Below are 23,397 nucleotides of genomic sequence, written 5' to 3'. Positions count from 1 at the left end.
TTGAGGGAAATCTTCGTTCATTCATTTATTCTCTCCACAAACATCCTTTGCAGTCATTTTCCAAGTGCAGACTATGAACCAGTAACATTAGTATCAATTAGGATTGTTAGAAATGCAGATTCAAGGGCCTCACTGAGGACCTGATGAATGGGCAACTCTGGGGTGGGGCCCAGAAGTCTGTGTTTTAACGAGGATGGGAACCAGTGGCCTACCGAGTATCTGTGTCTGGTTAAGCACTGTGTTAAATGTGGTTAAAAATCTCATTTTCAAGGCACAATACAAAGCATGATAGAAAAATACTATGGAGATATACAAGCAACATATCTAGCACTGTGGAGTCCTGGAGCTTAGATGTTTTCATGACATACAGGCTGGGCCATGAAGGAGGTGTGTTTTTGTTTTTGTTTTGTTTTGTTTTTTTGGGGGAAGAATTGGCAAAAGTAGAATTCTACGTTGATAAAATGAATCTGAATATGCCTGTCAATGAGGGGAATTTCTAGAGTTTAGAAGTGAGTGGAGATACAAAATGCAGGATGAGAGTGAGTTTTATACAATTCTGAGTGTTTTTCCTCCATGTGACCTGATTACCATGAAAACCTGAAGGCAGCTGTAAAGGATGATCAGTACAGTGTAGACCCGTGTGGGTGCCATGCTCTGTGTGCGGTGCTGTGCTTGGGATTTCTTGGCTTAGGGGAGGAGCCTTCTTTATCAGGAAGTTGGAGAGAGTGCGAACCCAGTATGAAGTTTGCAGACTCTTTATTTGGGAGATGGTCTGTGATAACTGAAGTCTGGCACAGAGAAGCCTGACTTCTTCACCGGCATCGTGCTCACTTTGGCCTTGGGAATCCTGAAGGTGGAATGGAGAACAGGAATCTGTACTCTCAAGGGAAGGACAGAGATGAAACTTAATGGAAAAACATTCTGTTATCAAGGTCAGGTTGGTCTCAGTTCAGCTCCTGCTGGAGGCTTCAAGAAGAAGAGAAGCCCTTGCTTATAACTTTAAAGGTGGGTACCACATAATTTAAAGTTCTTTGGGCGACTAGAAATAATTTCCCTCAAGGTCTCAGGTGGGAGTTTGGGCCTCAATTCATAAAACCCTATCAATAGGTTTTCGGGAGTCAGGAAAGAGCCTGAGTTCTGACATCAGACTCTTGTGTTTTAGTCCCAAATCCTTCACTGTGGCCTCAACATGAGACTTTGAGCAAGTTGAGGGGTTTCTCAGGGCATCAATAACCACACTTATAAGATGGGGGTAACAGTTCAACCTCTAAGGGTTGTTGACAGGAATTAAATTAGATGATACATGTTCTGATAGGCTCAAAAAAGGTAATTATCGTGAAGACAGTGTACTCATTACAAGTGGTTCCTTTGGCCTCGTCCATTGGCAAGGGCCAGTGGGTGAACTGCAGAGTGCTTATAAACCCCCTGAAATAGTGTATAACTGCACTGTCCAATACAGAAGCCACTAGCCATAGATGGATTTTAACTTAGAATTACTAAAATAAAATGATTAAAAATTCAATTTGTCAGCCCCACTACTCACATTTCAAGTCCTCGATAGCCACATGAGTCTTGGCTGCCATATTGGACAGCGTAGATTCAGATCTTGTTCATCCTTGCAGGATAGGACCATGCTGGTATGTAATGTTTTAGATGTTGGGCAGTGCCTACATTAGTTTTTTCCGAGGAGAGGGTGGGTAGGTTTTGTTAGATTGTCAGAGGGATTCCTGACCTCAAATAGGTTAAAAAAAAACCTCTACTGCCACCAAACATTTTATGGCCTGCAGAATACCATACAAATGAAATGAATTGTTTTTATCCAAAAAACTCCCAGGGACTTAAATGTGGATTTTTTTTTTTTGGCTTTTAATTTCTTAGAAATCTCTGGTTTCTGTTCTGTTCTCTTTCCCTTCTCCCACGCAAGTTCTGTTTCTCCCACATCCACTAAATAACTGTGGAGGAGGGCAGCTCCCCTCCCTTCCCCGGAGGTTTGGAGCCAGGGATCGCCAAGGCGCTCTTCCAGCCCCTACACCTCCACCTGTGACCCCGCAGTCTCCAGGGTCTTCTGACTTTATCTGCTTTGCTGCCCAGGACCCTGGGACCCGGCTTTGAGAGCTAAGTTAGATCTCTCGATGTCATCTGTAGAACTCTGTATAATTTGCAAAGCTCCCCCATGTCGCACCTTATTTGCTCCCTGTGGCAAACCTGTGAGGTGGGCAGGCCAGGTGTCCCATTTTTCAGTTGTAGAGACTGAGACTCTGGAAGGTTAGGACTTGCTGGGTGTATCAGTTTGGTGTAGTGGCCACAACAGGACGCCACAGACTCGGTGGCTTGCACAACAGAAACGTGTTGTTCCTCTGCTCTGGAGACTAGAAGTCCCAGTTCTGGGTATCAGAGTCAGAGGGTAGTTTTCCTCCAAGCCTTTCTCCTTGGCTTATAGATGGCCATCTTCTCCCCGTGTCTTCATGTGGTCTCCCCTCTGTATGCATCTGTGTCCAAATTTCCCTTTCTTATAAGGACACCAGTCACACTGGACTAAGGCCCATTCTGATGTTCTCATTTAATCTTAATGATCTTTTTAGAGGCCCTGTCTCCAAGTAGGGTCACATTCTGAGGTCCTGGGCATTGGAATTTCAACCTATGAATTTGGGGGACCCAATTCAGTTCATAACAGGGTATCATGGCTAGCTGGTGGCCCTGGCACACAGGCCTAGTGACCCCATTTGTCTTTTCCTCCGCCGGGCCTCAACCCTGTATTTCTGATCTTGTGTCTTAATTTGCAGGCTCCTCAGCCTACCTCTGTGCCCTAGGCATCCTCCTTAGGTTGGCCTTTTCAATCCTTTGCATCCCTGGGGTGTGGTAGGGGCAGCTTGGTGGCAACAATGGTGGGGGGACCTGAGTGTGTGGTTTCTCAGCCAATCACAGTGTGAAGGGGAACCTTCTCCCTGGAAGCTGATTGGTTGCCTGACAGGCCAATCAAGAGCCTTAGCTGAGTACGGAAATGTACAAATTTGCCGAATGAAAAATCAGTGCTTCGCATCTAACCGGCTGTTTGGACATTAGCCAAGTGAATAGGACTATTGAAGATCCTTACAATTTCTTCTTTAGCCAGGACTTTTATGATTTAAAGCGTGTACACTCTCTCACACACACACACACACACACACACACACACACACCAGTAGCAGCAGCAGCAGTCCCAGCAGTAGCAACGTGGCAGAGCAATGATGTATCTAACCCCATATGTTTAGGAACTTTGGGCTTTCACAAGGGGAAGGCGCTATCTTGGACTGTACTATCCATGATATTGACATACTAGTTCCAGAGAAAAAGCAATTCATTCATTAACAAAATAAAAATACAAATTGGATGCTTATTACATGCCAGGGCCTGTTCTAGACACTAAGAATATTGGGGTGAACAGGACAAGCTCTGGTCTCACGGGGCTGACATTCAGGGAGTGAACAGATACGTGGCTACTGAGCTGAAGCCTCAGTGGAACAGGTAGTGAGCCCCCCGAAGTTGCGGGCATGCCAGGCAAGGGGAACAGCATGTGCAAACGAACCAATGCTCAGAGGAGGGAAGGACCTCGTGTTGACAGAAGTGACAGAGGGTCTATGAGGCTGAGGGAGTGAGTGAGCAGGAGGGGGTGGAGGAGGCTGAGGAGGGCCAGATTTTGACCACATTGACTAAAGGAGGGCTGTGGCTTTCATTCCAGGAATAAGGCAAAGCCACTGGTTTTGAGGAAGAAAATAGTTTTTATTTACACTTTAAAATGATACTAATAATAGCTATGAGTTATTGAGTTTTACCCTGTGCTAGGATGTGTGCTTGTATCATCTCAGTTAATTCCTTATGTCCACGAAATGCATACTGTTAACAGCTCTGGTTTATGGTAAGGAAGTTTTGTCTTAGCGGCCAAATAACTTCCCAAGGTCACACCAGCTAACCAGTGGTGGACCCGAGAGCTGAACCTAGTCCCTGGCACTCTGAGGCCGGTGCTCCTGATCCAAGCCAGATCATCTAGTGGTCTGCAGATGCCCCTAATTGGGGACAAGCGTTATTCTGGAACCCATGATCGAGAGAATTCCCTGGCGTTCATAGGGGTTGCTGCCCTAAATATGTGAGAGCATTAAATCCCAGTTTTGTGGGTATTTTAGACAATATTTCTGCAGACATCTCAGGAAGAAGTGTGGGGCCCAGATCTGGTAGACTAGAAGATCAAGTGTTTCCTTTCAAATGTTTCTTTCTCAAACCAGACCCTGGGGTTACTTTCCTACTGACCTGTGGGTGAAGGTGATTAACCCTCAAATTTGTCAACTCTGTGTCAACACAAGCCGTAACTGGTTTCTAATGCTAAGTAAATAAAAGAGGATAGACCTACACCTTCTAGTACGTGGTACTAAGGATAATCACTTAATGGAGAGAGAAGAGGAAAAAAGAAATCTCCGGCACCATCTCTGAGATGGACCCTGTTTCCAGTCAAAGGAATTCCATTCTCTCAGCAGGGTGGGAATTGACAGTATGGAAATAACAGCTGAAAAGGAAGTGCCCGCCAGAGCTTTCAACTCGGCTGCCTAGGGTGGAAGAGATAAAAACAGTTTTTGCCTGAGGTTCTGATTTCAGGACCCAGAGCGCAAACATCAAAGGCACTTTGTCTCGCCCTGGCTTCCCCTTTGAAAGCCTAGGAGACCCGATCCGCAAAACCACCAGAAATGAACTTCTTGCCGCACAACACTTTAGGGAAACTTAGCACCCCATCTGGTAACAGCACCCCTCAGGGTAGGGGTGGGGGGGAGGGGTGGGTGGAGGGAGGGAGGGGGATGGGGGTGTGTGGAGTGAGTGGGGGAGATTCCCCTGGTGCCTTCACTTGTCTGCCCTTGGTTTTTGTTCCTGGAAATCTCTCTTCCTGGCCCTGCAAGATTACATTGCCTCATTGGCCCTTTGCATTGCCATATGCTAGACCGGGCCAACTCTTTCATCACGTCTCCTATCTTAGGTAAGGGTGGTCCTGGCTTTCTGGAACCAAGTGGGAAGCCTATTGGGCATTGGTCAGCTGTGATCTCCCACCTATGGAAGAGTTTCTGAAGCTTAAAGAAGCAAAACCAAACAAACAAACGTGCCTTCCTCGATAAGCATATGGGTCTGGTGAGCCTAAGACCTGCCGCCCTGGAGAAGATGTAAAGGAGTCCGTATTCTAGAAAATTCTCTGAATTCCTACCATAAAGACACTTTGGGTGGGTTTTCTATCAGTTAAAAGCTCCTTCCACCTTCCTAGATGTGTACATTACAGTACGCTTTTTCAAGCTACCTTTGCCTCCTGAGAATGTGATAGACCTTTCTGGAAGGGCATATTATTGTTCTTGCCTCCTGGCGAAAATCACTGCCGTAAAACTCCAGCCAGAGATGCAGAGGAGAAACCAAGAGACAGGGTCTTTGCAAGAGCGCAAAGGCTGTACTGTGCGCTGCAGGCTTGGAGGACAGCATTCTACCTCCACCTCTCAACTTACAGCCAGGGGCGGTGGGGCTGGTGCAAGACGTGCGTCCCTGGGATACAGCAGAGGTCCTGGAGTCCCAGAGTATGGCTGCCTCTGGAAAGTAACCCCTTGAGAATGGCAGAACCCTGATAAACTCCAGTAATGTGCGTGAGCCACAGTTCTCAGAGGGAGCCCAGACCACAGTGACAACATTGCTTGTCCCCCCCACCCCCCCGGATGGAGGTGGAGTCCCCTGTTCTGTGTCATAACCAGCCCTCTGGGTGACTGTGATGCACTCTCAAGTTTGAGAACCACTCTATTAGAGAAACAGCAGCTCAGCAGGTCACAAACCAAGGCAGGGCTCATTTCTAGCATCAATTGTTTGGAAATGCCTACAGTCGAAGCAGTTCACATTTTTCTTCTCAGGTTCGAGTGCCTTAATCCAGCTTTCTCAGGCAGCAAGCAGATCCTGACTGAGGCCTTTTTGAAGGCAGGGATGGCAGAATTGATCTAACAAAGGCTGTTGGTCATTAATTCTACCCAGTGTTCTCATTCATTCATTCGCTCGTCTAGTCATTCATTCATTTGATCACTTATTACTTTCACAAAAATTTAGTGAGTACTTATGTCCCAGGTACTTTGCCAGTAGGGTGAATATGTATTTTATTGATCCAAGTGGGCTTCGATTTGAATGAGCCAGGTGCTCTTCTAGTTGCTATTATGTAACCTTGGGCTAGTGACTTAACCTCTCTGAGGCTCAGTTCTGTTATCTATAATATTGGGCCAGTAGCTCCATACTTTCTAGATAAGGGTGTGAGGATTGAACCAGATCATGAATAAAATTGCTAAGTACAGTGGCAGGTACATGCTTAATAAATATGCTTAATAAAGCATATTGATTATTCCTGATGTGGTGTTTAGGGCTCTGAGAGGTCTTTTCATGGCTAGAGTATCACCTTCTTTTGGGAGGTGCTAGAAGAGAAGGTTGAGGCCGGATCGCCTACATCAGGGATTCTGGATGCTGGATGCACACTGAAGTTTCATGGGGCATCTGTAAAAAATGCTGATGCCTGGGCCTCACCCCTGGGGATTCAGATTTAATTGGCCAGCCTGAGAAATATGGACTTAATCCTGCAACCAAGAGGAAATGAGCCCTGCTCTAGAAACTTGTCTTGGTCTGATCATTTGTCATCGGTGAATTCCAGAGAAGAACGTGTGTCTGGCAGTGATCCCCAGTGAGCAGTGAGCGATACCTTTGGGCTTGGGTTTACTTAGCCATTTGGTTGCTGCCCTCATCAGGGACTCAGAGCCCCATGAAACAGTTTGTTGAACTTGGCAAAGTAGTGTATTATGCTTGTGTTTACTCTTTTGAACCCATGGCGAATCGCTGAGCATTTTAACACACTTGCCAGATTCGCAAGTTCCACGCGACGTCTCTGCAGACCGGATCCAAAAGTGAGGACTTTCCCTGGTTAATAACACAGCACCGGAGTTTTCTTCACTGTTAGTCAGACGAACGAGCTCTTCGGCCCTGAATCTGTCCAGCCACGTTTCTAATGAGTTTCCTATTAAGTTAGCTGTTTGACCTTTGAGTGTATTATTTTCATTGTTTTCATTTGATTACACCCAAGTCATTTTTCTAGAGGCTGGAGATTAGAAATAAAACAACTAAAAACTAATGCTACTCCGTGGTTGTCCTGCCTCGCCCTCTTGGGTTTCCTGGAATTCAATATTTTCTAATGCCTCAAATAATACCACTTGTACTTGAAGTTAATTTTTAAAGAGAAAAAAAATGGAACCGTGTTGTCGTTTAATATAGGATCTTTTGAACTTAAGTGGGATGGCTCTGCTAATTTGCCTCAGAGGTCAGCGGCATGCGTTGAGGAAGACGTCCCTGAGTCTTAGTCTTCTATTTCTCTGTTCTCCCACCTCCCTTTCATCCCTCAAGAGCACACATGTGACCTCAGGTGCAGATTTTGCCCATACATATCCTTAGTAGTCCTGGATTTGACTCAGGCATGACTAAGACTCGCTCCTTACTAATAACAGGCTAACACATGTACACGTGCTGTGATAATCTGCACAATGAGGATAGGTGATCTTCACCTTACCAGATGAGGAAACCGAGGCTCAGAAAGGTAAGGTAACTTGCCAAGGTCCTTCAGCTGGTAAGTGGCAGAGCCTGGATTTGAACCCAGGTAGCCTGGCTCAGGGAGTCAGGTTCTTAACTACGGTACTGTGTTGCATGATGAGGCAGATCAGAATTCAGAGTTGACAAGATAGTCCTGAACCATGCATGGTGGAGCACACAATGGCTAGAAGCAGAGGTGTGATAACAGCAGGACTGACTTTTCCACCCTGACTGCTGGTAAGGGTGGGATGAGCCCCTGTAGCAAAGCCCTCTGTGGGGAGGGGAACAGTAAGGTGGTCTTCACCGTGGGGAGAGGTTCTACTATACCCGTTGCCCAAACTGCATGTTTTTTTTGGAACTTCACTGTGTCAAGTACAAGAGCCTTAGCATCAGCCTGGGGTGGTTCTGAGATGTTCTGATCAATTGTCAGGGCTCTCTCAGATTCAGGATTGGGTGAGTGTGTGTGTGTGTGTGTGTGTGTGTGTGTGTGTGACAGACAGGCCCGGACAGAGCAATAGAGAAAACGATCAGGGAGACTGTGGGGCATGGCTGATGAGTGTGTGGTGATGGTTGATGGAACGCATCACCTTATAGCCCTGCTTGTTTCCATGGAAATACCCCCAGGGGTGGTTGTGGAAGGAAGATGGAGTCCAATGGCTGGACCAACATGGTGCCATTGATTCTCTCTCCCATGAAACTCCTTCCTTTTTCCTGGCCACATCCCCTGCCCTCCTAGGATTTGTTATTGGGCTCCCAAGTAGCACTGATGGTCCTACCAGGAATGAATGGTTCTTGACAAGCCTTCTGCATCCTTTCTTCTGCAGGTAGCTCATACGCTTTCTTACTATTTCTTCTGCCTTCTGTGGGGTCCACTGCTGGTAGTGGGTGGCCTGGTTGGCTATGGTTCTCCTTGCACATGCCAACCGACATCCAGAGAGAGTTTGGGTTTAAGAAAAGACAATTAGTGAACTAAAGAGCCTTTCATTGTCTAAGCCAGGAAACACATTGATTCAACTCTGACCAACTCATTGACAGTGGAGAGCTGCCAGCCCAGTTTAATTTTCTCGCTCTCACTGCCATGGGCTTTCGGACTTAAGGGATCAGAGGACCATTTTATGAAGCCATGAGCCCGTGAGGTGCTTGAAATTTAGTTCTGGGGAGGAAACTTTTGAAGAATGGATCTTGTATTGACTAAAGGGCCTATAATTAGGTTGCAGACAGTTCTTGCAAAGGAAAGATAACTCCATTTCTGAAATGAAAAATAAGCGACTTTCCATGAGGATCCTATGACCTTTAATAAGAGCACATCTCTGAGGAGTGGAACGGTGTGTCTGTTTGAGGTTTCAGGGAAGCAGTAAAATGCTGTCATGCAGGGAGGCAATCCCATGGAAAGAATGAACTAATTTCAGATACGGAGTTAATTGAAGGCAAAGGCATGAGGAGAATCCTGACTGGTCCACTCTAGGCCCTTGGCTTTGTCTTTGTCTTTTTTTTTTATGTTTATTTTGAGAGAGAGAGAGAGAGAGAGAGAGGAAGAGAGAGAACATGAGTGGGGGAGGGGCAGAGAGAGAGGGGGACAGAGGATCCGAAGTGGGCTCTGTGCTGATAGCAGAGACCCACTGCAGGGCTCGAACTCACCAACTGCGAGATCACGACCTGAGCCGAAGTCGGACGCTTAACCGACTGAGCCACCCAGGCGCCAAGGCCCTTGGCCATTTTGCTTCACATCGACAGAAACTAATGTTCCTCTTCTGACGTTACATGTAAACCAGAAAGACATCCTCCATTTTTTGTAACCTGCTCTCCACGGAGCATCCTGTAAAACAGTTCCCACCCTCTCCCTTCCCAAGCCCGTCTTCTTCCCAAATGGCCTTGTGTATTTGGTTCTAAAATGGCTGGCGGATGGTTAAAATCCCAAGATCTCCTCACTCATCAGTGTTTCTCCCAGGCCAGAGCATTGTTTTGTAATACGCATTTTCTCGAGTTATACAAGTTGTGTTATTCCCCCCCGGGGGCAGCAGGAGGGAGTCGTTAGGAGCTGGGTAATTAGCGTGGTTGTGAAAGCCAGACAATCAGAAGGCAGAGCTGGACTGTCAAACTGAACATCTGATGAAATTCAGAATTAATTTGGAGAGGTAGCTGTTGCTATAGTAACCAATCCCCACTCTCCCTTGAAATGGAAAATAAACAGAAAACAAGAGAAATCATTCAAGTTGGTGTCTGGGAAGAAGGCCTTTCTGCGGGACAGTGGAAGAAAATGGACAGAGTTTGCATATCAGTCTGTGCAGAAACAATGGTAAAACCATCTCATGCAAGCAAAACTCTCAAGGCATTTTGGGTGGTCCAGTTCCATGCCTGTTTCTTTAGCAATCTTTTCAAGCCATTCGAGTTATCTCACGGATTTTCCTCTCTGATCATCTAGGTGCTTAAAGTCTGTATCACACAGGTTAGCACTTGATTTATTTTATAAACACTGCTGGTTGTATCCAGCTAGGTTGCAGCTCCTCAGGGCCAAAGCAGTGCCTTATGTTGCCTTTGTATCCCCTTTAACTAAACAAAGCAAAAAGTGCTCCAGATTGGTAAAAAAGCATTTTCAGAAAAGCAGTGATGCTGGTCTCTTCAATGAAGGAGGCTCTTTATTGAGTTTTATGCAAGGAAAGTAAATGGATGATGGTGGAAAGTGGTGGAGAGTCGTGGGAAGAACAGAAACCTGTAAGTCATATAAATTTGGGGTCAAATCCATATTGGTTACCCGCCCAACACAAATGCGTACAGATGAGCATCGAAAGACATGCACAAGAATGTTTACGGCAACACTATTCACCGCGACCCGCACCTGGAAACAGCCCCAATACCCATCAACAGTAGAATGGACACAGCCCTGACATACACAGCGGAGTACTGGTCAGCAACGAGAGTGAACAGTCTTCCATTACGTGGAACAGTCATGGATTATTCTTACCGTGTTGAGCTAATGCAGCCAGCCGGACACAAAGAAGATATACTGCATGATTCCATTTTTAGAAAATTGGCAAAATTTATCCCTGGTATTGACCGATATTCATCACGGAGGATGTTCAGCCTGGAGGATGTAGCCTTGCAGGGGGTCAGCCCTGTTGTTTCACCATCGGAGTGCCGGCTCCCTATTTATGAAGTAGGGATCATGTTAATACCTATCTCGTAGGATTGTTAGGATTAAAGGTGACAATCCATGGCATGCAGTAATTGTCCACTAAGTGTTAACTATTGTTATCACAAATAAGCCTTCTGAGGAAGGAGAGATTACCATCTGACAGGGAAGGGAGCTCTTGAGGGGAAGGGAGCTCTGGTCTATTTCTTAGGCCCAGGATCCTGGGTGCTGCCCTGTCCCTTGCTCCGTCTATTTATGATGGTTCTTCGCAATGTTTGGGCATATCTGACCCTCCCCGCCCCCCCAGAACTCCTTGTGGGCATTCAAGGCCTCTGCGGCTCATTCATAGCCCTCCTCTCCTTTCTTGTCCCTTAGTTCCTAGCACCTGCCAACTGCCGCTGGTTCTGCTCCTGTCTCTGCCCTGGCTCATGCAGCTCCTTCTGCCTGGCCTGCCTTCCCCAGTCTTAACCTGGTAAAGTCTTCTCTTAGTAACCGCCCCCCGTGCCATTCCCATCGTGGGTACTTTACAGAAGTGTATCGTTACACTTAAATCCTGGATCTGCAGCAAATGGACATGGCCCCGTGCTGTGGGCTGACTCAAGCTGAGCTAAGTTTCTATTCAGGGTTTTGATTTTCCTGGTAGGCCTGGCATGTCAAGGGCCATAGTTTTCCTTACCATTCTGGAGCCACTGGGCTTCTGGGTAAGACTGGCCAAGAGACACAGGCTTTCATTTTTCAGAAAGGAAACCCTTCCCAACTGGTGGAAAATAAGCTTTTGCTTAGTGACTAATAACATAAACACAGACAAGATTTCTGGGCTTATAAATAACCAGTTGTAAAAGTGCCCAAGGGAAGCGGCCCTTTTTGCCAGAAGAATGGCCAAGAGTTCCTATCACCTCGCTGATAGTGACCTTAACGTGGGCAAGGAGTCTGGGGCCAAGGGCGCGGAAGCTGGTTATTCTTTAGGACAGACCCCCAAGGCCTTGCTCTTTCTTATATGTTAGAAACCCTGGGCTCTTCTGGAAAAAATAGTACTTGATCTAAGGCCCTTCCTGTTTGAAAATTTTGTGATTCTGCGGCAGCCACAACACGTTTTAAAGAGCGATGGCAGCGGGGAGAGCAAAGTCTCGTAGGGTTTTATTTTGCAGGAGCTGGCTAAGAGGCAGATGAAGTAATTCTGAGGAGAGCTCCCGTTTACTGAGCACTGGCCGAGGCAGCACACTGGAGGAGCAAGACCCGTGAGCTCACGGAGTGCCCTGTGTTTGACTGATGAGACCAAGGGTCAGGGGGTTCACGTATAGGTGTATTAGTGTAGTGGCTAAGAGCGTGGTGTGTGTGGTCAGACTGCGGGCCTCGGCCTGGCTCCGCCTCAGACTCTCTGTGGCCCTGGCCGTTGTTAACCTGGGTGAACCCAGAATTTCTCACGTGTACAATGAGGATACTCATAGGACCGAAGCCATATGACACAATTCCTGCAAAACACTGGTCAGCTCAGTGCCAGCACACAGTAGCCTTCAGTAAGCGCGTTGTTACCAGAAGGGCCTGGAAGCTTCATGCATATCACCGTGTGGCCTCCTTGGTGAGTCATTGAGGTACCAAGTCTGGAACTGTTGTTTGCATTTAGCTAATCTAGGGTTGCAATCAGGGCCTTGACCCTGAGGCTTGGCTGTGCTGCTTCCTGTGGGAGGGGTGGGGGTGGGGTCGCAGAGCCCAGCGTGGCCACTTGGACAGTTCTGTCACCCGCTGCCCGCAAGCCCGGCCTGCAACAGTTGAGGGGCCGATTTTATCACTTGGATATTATCTCATTCACCCATTGTTCCCCAGCCTGGCTCCTGGTTAGTTCCTCTGGATGTCAGTAGGGGTGTTGAAATGGCCAAATCAACCCGCCAAACTCAGAGTCAAAGAAACCAGACTCTCCTAGGGCGATCGAGCATTAATTAGCATTTTCCAAACATTTTGCCTACGTTTGATCGCAGAACCCTATTTTTCCTCCAGAGTCTCTTGCAGGACTGTGCTCCACAGCACATGCATCTGGAACCGTTCCCCGGCCCCCCTCTAAATACAGAAAGCCAGCTGAGGGGCAAGAGTGAAAGGCAGGAGACCAGTGAGGATGGGGCCTGCAGAGCAAGGGGTGGCTGGGGACGTCAGACAGGACAGAATCGAGATGTATTTTAGAGGGAGGCCTAGCAGGACTTACTGATGGAAGCTGTGTATGAAAACGTCCGGTGCAGTGAACTGTTGAAACGAGTGTGTTTATGTCTGCATGATACCAAGTCAGCCGATTGGAAAGAGACCGAAATGGTCCTGTGTCTGTACCAGGCGAGTGACCCACACCTTCTGATAGTCACTGAGGGGACCAGTGGTTTGGCCTCCCCTGGGGACGCATCAGACTTTCGTGTGTAGGGGGGTGAGGCTCCTTCTTTATTCCCCTGTCAGAGAACCTTCCCTCTTTCTTCCTTCCGCACCTTTTAAAATTAGAAAGCCCGCCGTCCTGTCCAGGACATATCACTCCGTCATTTTTGGAGCCTGAGCCGTGCCTCCCGAGGCAGCTTTTCCAGTTTCCAAAGTTTATTGTTAATGAAAAGGGCACAACAGGCTGAAATCCCTGGCAGGAGCCAAGGCTGCAGGGTACCCCGAGGCCAGCAGACGCAGAAGCGGCCAATTTTGTCTGGCTGTTCTCCTTCCTCCTCCTCCTCCCCCCTTCATTCTATCAGAGACGTTTGGCTGGACTTGAAGGAGCCAAGAAGGAACTGGAGGGGCTGGAGCTTCTAACAGCCAGTGACAAGGTGTGGGAGGACAGAGGACCCAGGCCTGGGGCATGTTCCAGTTCCATTCCGTTCTCATTGAGTGTATCTGGGAGTCTGGCTCCGTGCTAAGGCCCTGGGGTCCGATAGTATCCATCGTCACAATACTAGCTAATGTCACTGAGCACATGCCATAAGTGCAGGCCTTGTTCTCAGCATTTAACAAACCCAGTGTCAATAAACGCTCCCAACAGTTCTAAGAAGTGCTTACTGACATTATTTACATTTTACAGTTGACCAAACTGAGGCACAGAGAGGGCGGACCACTCCCCCAGTCACACAGCAATTAAGAGGCAGACCCAGGAATCCTACTTAGGCATGTCTGATTCTAAAACCAAACGTTTTATGTCTAAAAGTCCAGACTCACAGTCCAGGCAGAGGAAATGGGTATGTAAATCAGCACATAAATGTATGCGGTTTGAAAGTGATACACGTATTAAGTAGCCACCGTGCGGGGCAGAGGGAAGCAAAATAGAAGCCATATTTGAGTTCAATCTTGACAGACGGGCCGGAGTTTCCCAGACAGGTAAGACAGGGAGGAATAAAGGCAGGGGGAAGGAGGTGGGAAACAGCAGTCATTGGTGGGGGGGGGGGGGGCGGGGAGAGAGAGAGAGAGAGAGAGACAGAGACAGAGACAGAGACAGAGAGAGATTGTGAGAAACAACAAATGGTCCAGCAATGGTGAACATCAGGGGCCTGATGGGGGAATGGTAGAGACTGATGAGATGTAGGCAGGGGTCCTTCAGGGACGGTCTTGGGTACCCTACAAAGGTTTTTATACCATGTCCCTCGGGAGTGATGGCTTTCAAAACAATTATTCTTTATTTTGTCTTTTCTCAAAGGATGTCCATCTTTGTGAAAGCCCAATGGAGCCCAATAGCAGCAGAGTGGCTTTGGTGCAGGTGGTGTCGAGGACCTAGTGCCTGTGCTTTGTGGCCTCCCCTGACCAGCACCCATGGGCATCTGCTTGATGCTCCCTCCCAAGGACTTAGTCTGGCAGAGTGTGAACATCACTGCTAGAGAGAGTATCAGGGTTGGGGAGAGAGAAGCGGTTACAAGCATTTTGGAAAACAAGTTCCCTGGTGGTGTGGGGGTTGAGTAGGAAGGGGCTGAGTCAGGGAACCCAGCCTGGGTGGGGGGGCGGATTGCAGTGGTCCTGACATGCCACCACGTTAGGCTATGGCATCTCGGGTCCCCACCAAGGCCAGAAGCCAGAGGTGAGCCGTGTCCCAGTCTGGCAGCTCAGCCAAACTGTGCAAGTCGCCGAACTTCTCTCTCTCTCAGTGTCCTCATTTTTCGATTACTGGTATTTCCCTGAAAGTTTGCTGTAAGATCTAAATAAGTCAGTACATGTGGGGCACTCAAAACCTTACAGGCGCCTGGCACAGAGTAAAGGCTATGTAATTATTTACTGTAACTGTCCAGAATGCCTTTAGGAAGTTTTGAGCTCGCTCATTCGATAATTGTTCATTGAGCTCCCATGTCAGCGCTCTGGGTGCTGGGGATACAGCCGTGAATGAAATAGACCAACCCTCATTTACATTCTAGTGGGGGTGACTAAATCAATAAATATGCAGAATACACGGAATAGGGCTAGGAAGGGTCCACAGGACCACACAGGACCTGGTGGGCCACATTTGCAACTTTGGGTTTTATTTTGAGTGAGATGGAAAAGTCTAGAAGGTTTTGAGCAAAGAGGTGACAAGTCCAGCCACCCATTTTGGGTTCAGAGTAGCTCGTGAGGTCCAGGTCGCTGGTCCATATCGAATGGTTAATAGATGGTAGTTGTTTGTCGTACAGGGGGCTGTTCTGGTGGGCGGGGCTTAGGAAAATGATCCTGATCAAGGGCAGGGGGCCATCGGAGGAGAGAGACACCTTTCCCTTAGGGTTACAGAGGTGTGTCCAGTAACAATAGCGTGATGTCATCATCTACCTGGCCGGAACACTCGCCCAGCCCCTCGTGACGTGGAATGGCCTGACTGCTGTCTCTTGGCCCCTGCTCAGTGACATCTCCGTCGTCCTCCCTCGCACCCTCTGCGGTCATAAGTGAGCTTGTTGGATAAACAGGGTGTTTGTGTGTTGCCGTTCCCCCCACAGTGTTTGAGAACAAAGACAAGATTGTGATCATCATGGAGTACGCGAGCAAGGGGGAGCTGTACGATTACATCAGTGAGAGGAGACGCCTCAGCGAGAGGGAGACCAGACACTTCTTCCGCCAGATTGTCTCCGCCGTGCACTATTGTCACAAGGTACGGCTGCGCCCCGCCGGGGCTTTGCTCACAGATGGTTTTGATGGTGCCACGTGATCCTTTTCATAGAATTCAGGTGATATCTGTTCATTGTCATGTGCATGGAGAACTTATAAAATAGAAGAAAATCACCATCCCCCGTGATTCCAGAATCCAGGCATAGCCCACAAGTGACACTTCTGTTCATTGCTTTCCAGTCTTTTTCCTCCTACTCCTAACATCTATTTTTTTATTCGAATTTCTTATTTTGAATAATTTTAGAGGCACAGCAAAGTTTCCAAGATAATACAGAGAGCTCCCATTTGCCCCTCATTCATTTTTATCCTAATGGGAACATTTGACATTACGGCAGTACATTTGTTGAAACCGAGATACTAACATTCAGGCATTGGTGTTAACAAAACTACAGATTTTATTTAGAATTCACCAGTTCCCCCCCCCCCCCCCGTGGCCTTTCTCCATTCCAGGATCCAGAGCACCACAGTATGTGTATTTTTTATATTGGTGTCTTGCCTTTTCACTTAGTATTTTAATGTAAACCATTTTCCCACATTACTAAAAATTCTCTGTAATTATTGTGATTGTTGGCCATTTACACTGGTTCCAATTTCTGGTTAATATATTGTAGTGATTGCTATCTTTATATATTAACCTTTTTCACTCATCTGAATGATTTACCTGAGGGATATTCCAGAAATGGAGTTACTAAGCCGCTGGTTGTGAACTTCCTGTGCTCTTGGTATCTTTCCTCACATAGGTTACACCCACAAAGGTTACGTCCCTACACGTACGTTTTATTGCAACACGCCTAATGGGATGTGCTCATGATACAGCCAGGTTGGCTACCCTTTGTCTCTGGAGAAGGAAATGAAGGGCACAAATGATTCCAAGACGTATTTCAGCCATCATTGTTACTAATTATGTTAATCATGATCCCATCCTATTCATGCTGTTTATTTCAGGAACATTCTTTCACTTTGAGGACAATAGTGACTTGAATCCAACATGGCGTCCAAAATAGAGTCAGCTTCTTCATTCAAATGATTGCCACATGGGGCCTTCTGGCTTGTTAAATATTCTGGTTAATTGAGAGTGGCTCTGTAAGTAATTAGAAGATGATTATTCAGGGGCGCCTGGGTGGCTCAGTCAGTTAAGCGGCTGACTTCCACTCAGGCCATGATCTCATGGCTCAGGAGTTTGAGCCCTGCATCAGGCTCTCTGCTGTCAGCACAGAGCCTGCCTCAGATCCCCTGTTTCCTTATCTCTCTGGCCCTCTGCTGCTGGTACTCTCTCTTTCTTTTTCTCAAATTAAACTTTAAAAAATTGAAAAAATTTGATAATTCAAATCTAAAACCTTTAATCCACACGAACACTGTCGGACTTCACTTTGCTGACTCCAAAGGCACCGATCAAACAGTATTTTATGCTTTGTCATCAGGCATCATCTTAAAGCACTACAGATCATATTTTCATTATTTGAAGTGGGTGAAGATTTAGGCTTTTGTATGAATGGGGCTTTATCAGACTCATTCCATCTTACTATGAAAACTAAGAATGCAATAACATAAACCAAACTGCTCCCAATATTTAAAACTAGAGAAAAATGGGGTAGCTTGTATTCTGTATCTTTCCTCCAGGAGCCTTGGTTTGTATATTTCTGAATTCAAAACACACCCTTGAAATTTTGTGTTAGAAAAAGCGTAGCAGAAATACAACTTTTGTGTCTTCAGCCAGTGCTTTTGGGGATATTAGGAACTGTCAAATGGAAAGGAAAATAAACAATAAAGCACCAACTATAAACATGCAGATTCTGAACTAGAGAAATCTTTTTTTTTTTTTTAAGTTTATTTATTTACTTTGAGAGAGAGAGAGAGAGAGAGAGTGCATACGGGAGGGGCAGGATGAGAGGGAGAGAGAGAGAATCCCAAGCTTCCGGCAGTACGGAGCCTGATGTGGGGGCTCAAATTCACAAACCGTGAGATCATGACCTGAGCTGAAATCAAGAGTCTGAAGCTTAACCGACTCAGCCCCCCAGGCTCCCCTAAAGAAATCTTGAATGAAACACTAAGAACTTCTAGCCAGTTGGTTTGCTTACAACAGCAGCTTCGATTGCAAATGCCCTTTATGCCGAATGATATTAAAAACTCACTCCCTGCTGTTTGTGCACCCAGCCCAATGTAGCTGGTTGTCTCAGTTCCACCTCTCTGCCCACGCCCACCCACCTCTTTAAAAGATCATTGGGCTTTACAAAGGATCATGAGTACTAGTTGTTACTGCTGTATAGACCAGCAGTCTGTTGGTTAATGACTGCTTTTCACCCTCTGTAGGCTAGCAGCCTGTCACTGCACTTCAGCGTCCAGCCTTGCCAGAGTTGGCTTGAATGGAAAGGTCACGTAGGATGGCAGGGACCCGCTTTGGTCGGTCCAGTGGCTAGGGTCTCATTGGCCCCTCCCACCGCCTCCCATCACCTGAGTCCTGCCAGCAGAGAGGGACTTATTGAACCTTCCCTTCCAGCTGCTTAGGAAATTTCCATGGGGGTGTTACTGTTCTGCTCTGAACAGATCTGGATTAGTTTCATGGGTCAGAATAGATTGAGCAAGTCCCCTTTCCAGCCTTGGGCAGGCAGGCAGGCAGACAGACAGACAGACAAGCCAGGTCTGTGAGCCCCACTTTCTGAGTCTCCAGCAGAGATATCTGCTTCTTCCCTGGGAAGCACACTACAGACAGACATTGTTTGTCCCTGCCTGCGACTATATTGCTTTCACACAGTGGAATTACATTCCGACAAAGACTCCCCCTGCTGTTTTACAGGCTCTGAGGGAGAATGGATTCCAGTCATTTTTCCCTTAACCACACAGCAAGTGACTAATGCTCTCCTGTCCCTGGTCATTGGCTGGCGGAGAGCTTCATGACAGTGAGAAAGGCCCTGAAGGTTGGAGGCGAAGACCACCGGGCTGGCGCATTTCTTTAATCTGTCAAATCGTTCCCTTTGCTCCCCGGCTCCTGCTCCCTCTTTCTTGATCTCATCCCAGCCATCCCATTCAGTCCCCTGCCTGTGTTCTCGTTTCAGAACGGTGTGGTCCACCGGGACTTGAAGCTGGAAAACATACTGCTTGATGACAACTGCAATATTAAGGTAAAGCTCGTGTCTCGTTGATTGATAATACGGAGCCTGGGGATTGTGGCTGGTGGGGCTCAAGCAGCCCCAGGCTGCAGCCCAGAAGTCAGGCATCAGGCGGCTGCTGGGTCCTGCCCTGGCAGGCAGGTGCAGGCAGTCATGGGGCTTAAGCCATCAGTTCAGTTCGAACACTGAGATTCAACAAGCATTTCTCCAGCTCCAACTGGATGCCAGACGTTGATTTTCACGCTGGGATGACTACAATACAGTCCCCGTCCCCAGGAAGCTCATGGTCTATAATCATCTCCATAAAAACACTTAGGACAGTAACAGGTTGCACATGTTACTGATATGCAACTCGCCTGATATCACTTCCATTTAATCTTCCCAACCCTGTGACACGGGCACTGTCATTTGCGTCATTTCACAGATAGGGACGTGAGGCACAGAGAAGTTAAGTAACCAACCCAAGGTGACACAGCCGTAAGTAGTGGAGTTGGGGTGTGAGCCCATGTCTGCGTGACTCCTGAATGCTTGAGTTGCCAGCAGGGTCCCAGGTTATGGAAGAGTTGGAACTCCTTCCCTGCCACCCTCCTGTCACTGCCATGCCGCCTCCGTCGCCCTCCCAACCCTCCCACCCCCGTAGCCAGCCTTGGGACTGGGCAGCTGCCGGACAGGATGATGGCCTGTGCTGCCGGGAAGGAGCATACCATCAAGGGGTGGGCGTACTTCTACGGAGAGTGTTATTGCTGGCTGCCGCTGGAGCTGAAGCAAGCTCTCCCGGCCAACGGGGTTCAAGTGCCTCCCGCGGAGCTCTCTGAATGTCCTTTTGATCACGTCTGCAAAATAAGCAAATACGGTTTCAAAATAAACGGAGCCCGCCGCATGGGTTTCATTATGAAATGGCCTCAGTACTCCCGCCACCAGGGGATCCCTCTAATTGGCCTCTGGTGACGTTAGTGCCTCATCCCTGGTCCCGGGACAAAGCATGGGAATGACCTCGCATCGTCCCCTCTTTTTGTTGCTGTTGCTTTCATTTGAGGGGGTGCATCACAGGGAGACTGTTTCCTCTCTTGGAGTTTGGATTCTGTTTGCAGATCATGGTGGCAACCATGGGTTAGCATCATCCTTTGAGAGGCTCCCAGAAGCCATGTTAGGGTGACGTCTTGTTTTTGCGAGTAGTGGACTGTGGTCACACATTTCTGTGTTAGTCCACAGAATAAGGAGGGAACAATTGGTCAAACAATTTCTTCCTAGGATCAGGTGGTGCAGTCTCAAGGTCTCTCCCTTTCTGGCAAAGCGGCTGGATTATTCTCGTAGGAGCACTGACTGTGTGGTTGGAAAATTCTGTCCTGCGTGGCTTACTAGCTGTTTGCCATCGGGAAAGCCACTTCATCCTGCTTCTGTGACTATAAGACAGGGTAACCGTGATGCTCACAGGCTTGTTTTGAGGACTAAGCAAGATACCCCGTGTGTAGCTTCGTACATTGCTGAGCACCATGCAGTGAGTCAGGGTTCAGAGCGGCGGCTTCGGAGTTGGGTAGCCTGGAATTTGAATTTGAACTGCAACTCTGCCCCTTACTAATGGCGGTATTTTGGATAAAGTACTTGCCTAAGCCTCAGTTTCCTTGTCTGTCCAGTAGGGATGCTGGTCCTGTCTCTGGGGGTTGTTGTCTACTTGTCCAAGTTTACAGTGACTACTTCCTGAGCAATTACCATGTGCCATGCCTTGTGCCCAGTCCTGGGGAGTCCATGGCAAATGTGAGGATTTTAGACCATATATACTCAGAGCACTTGCCACTCAGGTCTTCGTGTCCGAAGCACCCGTGCAAATGGTTGGCCACCGGAGAGGACATTGAACAGGGAGTCAGCTGCTGGGACGGTGCCTGGGTCCTGGGGAGTGGTGGCCAGGCCATGGCTACATAATTGGGTTCTTGTCCGAGGGACACATTTCTAAGGGTTTGTGCCTTCCACCCTGGTAACTTTCTCAGCGATTCGTCCTGCCACCTGCCCTGGGAGCTCTCGAAATGAAATGTAGTCTTTACAAGGCCTGGAATGTGAGCCTCTGGCTTGGGGATTGGCTTCTGTGGGACAATGTGACCTCTTGGTCCCATGATGTAGTCCCAGAAGTGATAAGGCACATAGCTTCCTATGGAGTCATAGAATTTCCCAATGGAGGAGAACAGTTAGAATTCTGAAGGCAATTGTTCTGGGAACAATGGTGCAGGAGCCCAGGGGAATGGCTCATGCAAATGAGCCATAGGGCAGTGGGGTTGGGCCTCAAGGCTCCCAGGACTGAGCCCTTCAGTCTGCGCTCCCTGTCCTTTGTGTAGGTGAATAGCAGATGCACAGAATGTTAATAAAATTGAACTGTCGGTCATGTTTTTTTTCCTTGTCTTTTCGTTAAGAATCTCTACTCCTGCCATTGCCCAAGGTGAAACACACAAGCATGGGCCCACGCGCGCCCCCCCTCCCCCCCCCCCCCCCGCCACATTCGCACAGACCTTCCCATTCCCCAACACGAATTTTTCCTTCTGCTTGTTCAAGGGATGCTGCTAGGATCTGAGAATCCTAGAGCTTGAAGAACGTTGAGGGTCATTTTCTGACCCCCTTGTTTGCATGATGAAGGCCCAGGAGGTCTAGGTGACATGCCCATGATCATGTGCAGTGAATCCTTGTGGGCTTTCTGTGTCTCTGTTTCTGCAGAGTGTGGCCCAGCACTTGCCACACAGCGGGTACCCTTAAGCTGTTTGGGTTTGGGGTGAAAGGATGACAGCCAGGATTACAACTCCCATGTTTGACTTCTGGGCAAATTCTCTTTCATCATTTCACACGCACTCCCAAGGTTTTTTTTTTTTTTTTATTTTTTAAATACGTTTCAGCTGGTGTTGATTTGTCTTCCGGCTGTATCTGCCTGGCTCTTCTCTTCCTGACTCAGCACTTTGCTGGAAACATACTTAGAAAGGGCATTGGTGGCAGAGGCAGCAGACATATGACCACACACCGGCCTCCGTGTTCTGGAGAGCCCATGGCATCAGCGTCTGGACCGGAGGGAGAAAGCCAGCGGGATAAGAGCAGCCAGGTCCTTCTCACAGCCCCCGCTGGTGCCTCCCTAGCCTCAGTTCCGATTCCTTCTCCGGGATTACAAGGCTGGGGGTGGGGGCGGGGGGCTTTGGCCCAGGAAGCCTCTAAGCATGCTACTGGTTTAAATGTGATCCATGCCGCTGCACTTTGGTGTGAGCCAGGTAACTCGTTGTCCCCTCTTCTCTGCCTGATGTTGATTTGCAAAGGGCACATCTGGCATTGGAAATTATTTATCGGGCCACTGTGAGAGGGCGTGGCTTCTAAAAATATTCACAATAGTCTGTTGGCAGAAAGAATGAGAGCAATGTGCCTCTTTGGGTTGCATTCCGTACTGCGGAGAGGCCTGTTAAAGCCTCTGTGGAGTAAGCCTATGTCTACTAAAATAGACGCCCGGCATAGCAGTAATTTGCAATTAATAAAAATGGGCCAGATTCACATCCCACTCTCTGGGAGAATGGAATGCTGACAATTCCCATAGAAGGGTCCTGTAAAAATGCCTTGAAGTAAGAGGTCCAAGCACTGGGGTCAGCTCGCCTCCTCAAAGAGGGCTGGGAATTTGGTGAGCTCCCAGGGCTCAGAGTAGAGGGGCATAGGGGAGATGGCCTGTTGCCCCTGATGACAATGGACTCAAAGCGGCTGCGGACAAGAAAAGAAATTTGAATGGCTAGGGCTAAGATGAGATAGAAATCTCTGAGGCTTCACAAGGCCAAATGGGGCAGCCCAGGATATGGCCTCTGGGCTTTGATTACATGCGTGTGAGAACTCTGCATTTGTGCATTAATTAATCTGTTCATTTGTTCACTCACCCATTTACGTGTGTGTTTGTGTATATGCGCGTCTCCGTGCGTGGCTGCATTCACTCATCTATTTCCGCACTTACTTGTTGAGCAAATTGAGTATGTCCTATGGGCAGTACATGTTTGACCACAGACATGTGCTAAGTTCCTACTGTGTACCTGGCCCCGTGCTGGATGCTGGGATTTAAGAGTGAACCAGAGGGCCAGGTCCTTATCTTCTCGGAGCTCGGAAACTCACAGTTGTTAAACCAGCATAATGAGCCATGAGAAGGATATAGAGGTGAGTGAGGAAGATAAGGTACTGAATTTGACCTAGAATTCCAGCTGGGGACACAAGCAACAGACGAACAGATATAGAATGTAATTGTCTGGTGGTGAGGACAATCTGGCTTTTGCACACGTGGTTCCCTGTGTTTGGAATGCTCTTCCCACTGCTCTTTGCCTACCCCTCCTTTCAGTCTCAGCTTGAATGCCTCTTCTTTCAGGAAGCCTTCCCTGATCCTCCTTTCAAGACCAGATGGTCTTGCTATGTGCCTCATAGCGCCCGTATAATGTGCTCTGGAAGTGCTGAGCAGGAGGTAGTGATTCTGCTAATTATAAGAGGACC

The 23,397-nt window shown here is 47.9% G+C and overlaps 1 protein-coding gene across 1 annotated transcript in view; it reads left to right on the top strand.

The window, feature by feature from the left end:
• The window catches only part of NUAK1 (NUAK family kinase 1), a 71,911-nt gene that overhangs the window by 34,369 nt on the left and 14,145 nt on the right, over window positions 1–23,397 (top strand). The window contains exons 3-4 of the mRNA XM_043562409.1: window positions 15,640–15,791; window positions 18,862–18,927. Of these exons, the coding sequence (XP_043418344.1) occupies window positions 15,640–15,791; window positions 18,862–18,927 (218 nt within the window). The remainder of the gene's footprint in view (window positions 1–15,639; window positions 15,792–18,861; window positions 18,928–23,397) is intronic.

This window comes from Prionailurus bengalensis, chromosome B4 (genome assembly GCF_016509475.1).
Source record: "Prionailurus bengalensis isolate Pbe53 chromosome B4, Fcat_Pben_1.1_paternal_pri, whole genome shotgun sequence".
Lineage (NCBI taxonomy): Eukaryota > Metazoa > Chordata > Mammalia > Carnivora > Felidae > Prionailurus > Prionailurus bengalensis.
This window is presented reverse-complemented; position numbering and strand designations above follow the sequence as displayed.